This window comes from Zonotrichia albicollis, chromosome 38 (assembly GCF_047830755.1).
Source record: "Zonotrichia albicollis isolate bZonAlb1 chromosome 38, bZonAlb1.hap1, whole genome shotgun sequence".
NCBI classification, from domain to species: Eukaryota; Metazoa; Chordata; class Aves; order Passeriformes; family Passerellidae; genus Zonotrichia; species Zonotrichia albicollis.
Window position 1 is genome coordinate 837,735 of NC_133856.1, and position 6,457 is coordinate 844,191.

General features: G+C 54.9%; 1 protein-coding gene across 1 annotated transcript; it reads left to right on the top strand.

Moving 5' to 3' along the window:
- Window positions 1-1,037: 1,037 nt before the first annotated feature.
- On the top strand, window positions 1,038-1,941 carry LOC141726725 (uncharacterized). The gene is made up of 2 exons (XM_074531721.1): window positions 1,038-1,171; window positions 1,389-1,941. Exons 1-2 carry the CDS (start codon window positions 1,095-1,097, stop codon window positions 1,939-1,941), a joined length of 630 nt encoding a protein of 209 aa, XP_074387822.1. The 5' UTR covers window positions 1,038-1,094.
- Window positions 1,942-6,457: the final 4,516 nt, after the last annotated feature.

The following is a 6,457-nucleotide window of genomic DNA, read 5'->3' on the forward strand; positions in this document are numbered from 1 at the left end:
ACGGCAGCGCCGGGAACAGCGGGAGGAGAGCCTGGAGCTGAGGAGATTTGGGAGCTGAGGAGATCCCAGAGCTGAGGAGATTTTGGAGCTGAGGAGATTTGGGAGCTGAGGAGACCCCGCAGCTGAGGAGATTTGGGAACTGAGGAGATTTGGGAGCTGAGGAGATCCCAGAGCTGAGGAGATCCCGGAGCTGAGGAGATCCCGGAGCTGAGGAGATCCTGGAGCTGAGGAGATCCCGGAGCTGAGGAGATCCCAGAGCTGAGGAGATCCCGGAGCTGAGGAGATCCCGGAGCTGAGGAGATCCCAGAGCTGAGGAGATTTGGGAACTGCGGAGATCCCGGAGCTAAGGAGATCCCAGAGCTGAGGAGATCCCAGAGCTGAGGAGATCCCGGAGCTGAGGAGATCCCGGAGCTGAGGAGATCCTGGAGCTGAGGAGACCCTGGAGCTGAGGAGATTTGGGAGCTGAGGAGATCCCAGAGCTGAGGAGATCCCAGAGCTGAGGAGATCCTGGAGCTGAGGAGATCCCGGAGCTGAGGAGATTTGGGAGCTGAGGAGATTTGGGAGCTGAGGAGATCCCAGAGCTGAGGAGATCCCAGAGCTGAGGAGATCCCAGAGCTGAGGAGATTTGGGAGCTGAGGAGATCCTGGAGCTGAGGAGATCCCGGAGCTGAGGAGATTTGGGAGCTGAGGAGATCCAGAGCTGAGGAGATTTGGGAACAGCGGGGATCCTGGAGCTGAGGAGATTTGGGAGCTGAGGAGATTTTGGAGCTGAGGAGATCCTGGAGCTGAGGAGATCCCGGAGCTGAGGAGATTTGGGAGCTGAGGAGATCCCAGAGCTGAGGAGATCCCAGAGCTGAGGAGATTTGGGAGCTGAGGAGATCCTGGAGCTGAGGAGATCCCGGAGCTGAGGAGATTTGGGAGCTGAGGAGATCCAGAGCTGAGGAGATTTGGGAACAGCGGGGATCCTGGAGCTGAGGAGATTTGGGAGCTGAGGAGATTTTGGAGCTGAGGAGATCCCGGAGCTGAGGAGATCCTGGGGCTGAGGAGATTTGGGAACTGAGGAGATCCCGAAGCTGAGGACATCCTGGAGCCAGGATGGGGGTGAACATCACCCGCTTTGTGGAGATCGAGGTCATCAACAAGACCAAGAACATCACCCTGAAGGAACCCAGGTGAGGCTGGGGGGGGACATTGTGGGGGCTCTTGGGGTGTTGGGGAGCAGCTCCACCTGGGATCTCCATCCTGGGCTGGGATCTCCATCCTGGGCCGGGATCTCCATCCCAGGCCATGATCATCTCCAGGGTTTGGGGTCATCTCTCAAGTCCCAGCACCTCCCAGTGGTGGTGGCACCATCTCCCCATGTTCCCACCCCTCAATTCCTCTCTCCAGGATCCACTTCTTCAGTGGCCGCATCCTCCATGACCCAAAGCCCTCGGTGGCCCCGGGCTCCTGCAGCAGCTGCAAGTTCACCAACAAATCGGTGTTCTGGGGCTGCAACGGTGTCCTGGCCTACGAGGCCGAGTTCTTCACCTTGGCCATCTACTTCTCCAACCCCATCGACTACAACCGGTTCTCCGTGGAGATGGGCCTGGAGCTGTCCCTGGACAAGGTCCACAGGAAGGACCTGGGGACCACCTATGACCGCCTGGTCAGGAGCTCCCAGGGCTCCTCTTGCAACAGCTCCATGTTCCCCTGCGTCATCCTCAAGGAGAACCAGGAGAAAGCCCAGCTGAGCATTGGCCCCATCACGGTGACAGCCACCATGGTCAGAAACCGGAGCTCTGTCATCAGGGTGGAGATGGAGGAACAGAAAGAATTGGGGGAGGAAGCTGAGGGAGAGAAACCCTGTGATGTCCAGGGAGACAGGTCCAAGAGAAGTGAGAACCTGCGGGACCTTCTTCGGGACCTCCAGGACAGCCCTGGAAGGTCCTGGATGGCCTGAGAACCCTGCAGACATCACCAGAAACGCTTAGGTACCTCTAGAACCCTGTAGACACCTCTAGAACCCTGTAGGAATGTCTAAACCCCCATAGATACCCTTAGAACCCCACAGACACCTCTAGAACCTTTTTGGCACCTTTAGAGCTCCGTAGGCATAACTGGAACCCCATTATCACACCTAGAACCCTGCAAATACTGCTAGAAGCCCATAGGCACCTCTAGAACCCCATAAGTACCTCTAACAACCCATAGAGACCCCTAGAACCCCATAGAACCTTCCAGAACCCCATAGACACCTGTAGAAACCTCTAGAACCCCATAGATGCACATAGAAGTCTGGAGACACCTACAAAACCTTGTGGGATCCTCTAGAACCCCATGAGCACTGCTAGAACCCCACGGGCACCTATAGAACCCTGTAGGCACATCTAGAACCCCATAGACACCTCCATAACCCCATAGAAGCCTCTAGAACCCCAAAGGCACCTCTAGAACCCCACAGGCACCCCAGAAGATCCTTCAGCAGAACCTCGTGGGCACCAGGAGAACCTCAGAGAACCCACCAGGACCTTCTGGGCAGGACGGACACCCCGGGTTTGGGTGGTCCCAGACCCCTCCCCTCTCCCACCCCGTGATCCCCGACCTCCCTCCATCCCCTTTGTGCTCCGCTCAATAAAATGGGAAATTCCTGCGCTTGGCCCAATTAAATTTTTATAAAAAATTGGGATTTGGGATCGGGGAGGAGCCTTGGGATTGGGAGGGGCGGGGCTGAGGGGCGGGGCTGGGGTGGGGGTGGGGGAGGGGGAGATCTGGGATGGAGGGGGGAGCCCTGGGCCGGGAAAGGGTCTGGGGTCTGGGGGGGACACAGTGATACCAGTAACACCAGTTACACCAGTTAAATCAGTTAATCCACTTAAACCAGCTCTGGGAGAGAAACCAACTAGTTGAAGGAGTTCCACTGGAGAATTAACCCAGTCAAATCAATTAGACCAATTAAACTGGTGCTGGTAGAGAAACAAACCAGTTACACTGGAGAAGTAAATGAGTTACACCAGTTACACTGGAGAAATAAATGAGTTACACCAGTTACACTGGAGAATTAAAGCAGTAAAACCAGTAACACCAGTTAAACTGGTGCTGGTAAAGAAATAAACCAGTTACACCAGTTACACTGGAGAATTAACCCAGTCAAATCAATTAGACCGATTAAACTGGTGCTGGTAGAGAAATAAACGAGTTAAAACATTTACACTGGAGAATTAAACCAGTTAAACCAAGTACACTAATTAAACTGGTGCTGGTAGAGAAATAAATCAGTTACACCAGTTACACTGGATAATTAAACCAGTTAAACCAGTAACACCAGTTAAACCAGTTCTGGTAGAGAAATAAACCAGTTACACTGGAGAATTAAACCAGTTAAACCAGTAACACCAGTTAAACCAGTTCTGGTAGAGAAATAAACCAGTTACACTGGAGAATTAAACCAGTTAAACCAAGTGCACTAATTAAACTGGTGCTGGTAGAGAAATAAATCAGTTACACCAGTTACACTGGAGAATTAAACCAGCTATACCCATTGCAATGGGGAATTAAACCAGTTTAGAAGGTTACAGTTACACTGGAGAATTAAACCAGTTAAACCCATTACAATGGGGAATTAAACCAGTTAAACCAGTAACACCAGTTCCACTGGAAAGAATTCCACGGCCAGGAAGGGGCCGGGGTTTGGGAAGGCTCCGGTGAAAGTGAAAGTTCCCGTTATTGATAAGGAGCAGCCGTTATCGCCCTGGAGCCGAGGGAGCGGCAACGGCAGCACCGGGAACAGCGGGAGGAGAGCCTGGAGCTGATGAGATTTGGGAGCTGAGGAGATCCCAGAGCTGAGGAGATCCTGCAGCTGAGGAGATCCTGGAGCTGAGGAGATCCCGGAGCTGAGGAGATTTGGGAGCTGAGGAGATCCTGCAGCTGAGGAGATCCTGGAGCTGAGGAGACCCCAGAGCTGAGGAGATCCCAGAGCTGAGGAGATCCCAGAGCTGAGGAGATCCCGGAGCTGAGGAGATTTGGGAGCTGAGGAGATTTGGGAACTGAGGAGATCCTGGAGCTGAGGAGATCCCAGAGCTGAGGAGATCCCAGAGCTGAGGAGATTTGGGAACTGAGGAGATCCTGGAGCTGAGGAGATCCCAGAGCTGAGGAGATCCCGGAGCTGAGGAGATCCTGGAGCTGAGGAGATCCTGGAGCTGAGGAGATTTGGGAGCTGAGGAGATTTGGGAGCTGAGGAGATCCTGGGGCTGAGGAGATCCCGGAGCTGAGGAGATCCTGGAGCTGAGGAGATTTTGGGAGCTGAGGAGATTTTGGGAGCTGAGGAGATCCCGGAGCTGAGGAGATTTGGGAGCTGAGGAGATTTGGGAGCTGAGGAGATCCCGGAGCTGAGGAGACCCAGAGCTGAGGAGATCCTGGAGCTGAGGAGATCCCGGAGCTGAGGAGATCCCGGAGCTGAGGAGATCCTGGAGCTGAGGAGATTTGGGAGCTGAGGAGATTTGGGAGCTGAGGAGATCCTGGAGCTGAGGAGATCCTGGAGCTGAGGAGATTTGGGAGCTGAGGAGATCCTGGAGCTGAGGAGATCCCGGAGCTGAGGAGATCCTGGAGCTGAGGAGATTTGGGAGCTGAGGAGATTTGGGAACTGAGGAGATCCTGGAGCTGAGGAGATCCCAGAGCTGAGGAGACCCCAGAGCTGAGGAGATCCTGGAGCCAGGATGGGGTTGGGCAGCAGCCGCACTGTGGAGATCCAGATCTCCAACAACACCCAGAGCATCACCCTGAAGAACCCCAGGTGAGGCTTTGGGGGGAACCTTGGACTCATCTCCAGGTGGGATCTCCATCCCATGGAGGGATCAACTCCCAGGGGTTGTTCCACCCCATTCTGGTCCCACCAGCATCTCCCACTGATCCCACCCCGTTTCTCCCCCCAGGACCTTCTTTCTCCGTGGCCGCTGCTCCAAGCCCCCCCTGCCAGAGTTGTCCCCTGGCTCCAGGGACACCTGCACCTTCTCAGGTGACCCACAGCTCTGGAGCATGGCGGGGACCACAAGCGTGTCAGGGATCCTGGTCTACGAGGCCGAGTCCTTCTCCTTGGCCATCTACTTCTACAACCCCTGTGACGTTAACCAGTTCTCCATGAAGCTGGGCCTGGAGCTGTCCCCAGGTAAGGCCCACCTGGGTGATTTGAGGGCCACCCACCTCCGCATGGCCAGGGGAACCTACTCCAGCGCTGACCAGGACATCAGATTTGCCCGCGTCTTCGTGGGTGAGAGCCACGGGACCGTCCAGGTGAGCCACGGCCCCGTCAAGGTGACGGCCACCATGTCCCCTGACACGAGCTCCGCCCTCAAGGTGGTGCTGGAGGAACAGAGGGGATCGGGGGATGAAGCCAAGCGAGGGAAGCCCTGGGATGTCAAGAGAGACAGGTCCAAGAGGAATGAAATCCTGCAGGACCTTCTTCAGGACATCCTGGACAGCCCTGGAAGCGCAGGGACAGCCTGAGAATCCTGCAGGCATCACCAGAAACCTGTAGACACCTCTAGAACCCCATAGATGCCTCTAGAACCCCATAGACACCTCTAGAACCCCATAGATGCCTCTAGAATCCCATAGACACATCTAGAACTCCATAGGCATACCTAGAACCTGGCAGAGACTTTTAGAAGCACACAGGCATCTCTAGAACCCCATAGGCACCTCCAGAAACTTGTAGGCACCTCTAGAACCCCATAAATACCTCCACAACACCTCTAGAACCCCATAGGCACTGTCAGAACACCACAGGTTCCTCTAGAACCCCGTAGGCACATCTAAAACCTTGTAGGAACCTCTAGAAGCCCTCACAGACCTGAGGAACCTTCAGCAGAACCTCGTGGGCACCAGGAGAACCTCGAGGGAACCACCAGGACCTTCTGGACACCGCTGGAGCCTCATGGACACCCCGGGGTTGGGGTGTCCCACCAACTTCCACTTTGGGTCCCCCCCCAGACCTCCCTCATTCCGTTTTTGCTTTGCTCAATAAAATGGGAATTTTCCCCACTTTTGAGTCACAGAGTGAAAAATCTGGGATTTGGGATCTGGGGACGTTTGGGATTTGGGGGAATTTGGGGTCTGGAGGGGGAAGAAAAGATTGGGGAGGGGCTGGGATTTGGGGGATGTTTGAGAACGGGGGTGCCTTGGAACTGGGGGGATCTGGGAATGGGGAGTGTGGGATTGCAGCGGGGACAGGGAGGGAACTGGGCAGAAGAAGATCTCACCTTTCCCTCCCTTTTCCCCTCACATTTCCCCTTTTTCCCCTCACATTTCCTGCCCTTTTCTCCTCACATTTCCTCACTTTCCCCCTCACATTTCCCTCCCTTTTCTCCCCTCACGTTTCCCTCCCTTTTCCCCTTCATATTCCCCCCCATTTTCTCCCTCACATTTCCCGCCCTTTTTTCCCCCTCACATTTCCCTTTTCCCCTCACGTTTTCTGCCCTTTT

What these genes read in the sequence shown, in the direction of transcription:
- LOC141726725 (XM_074531721.1), top strand. Translation starts at nt 1,095, where the DNA reads ATGGGGGTGAACATCACCCGCTTTGTGGAGATCGAGGTCATCAACAAG. An exon ending in ATCACCCTGAAGGAACCCAG is followed by an intron (nt 1,172 to 1,388) that starts GTGAGGCTGGGG and finishes TCCTCTCTCCAG; the next exon opens with GATCCACTTCTTCAGTGGCC.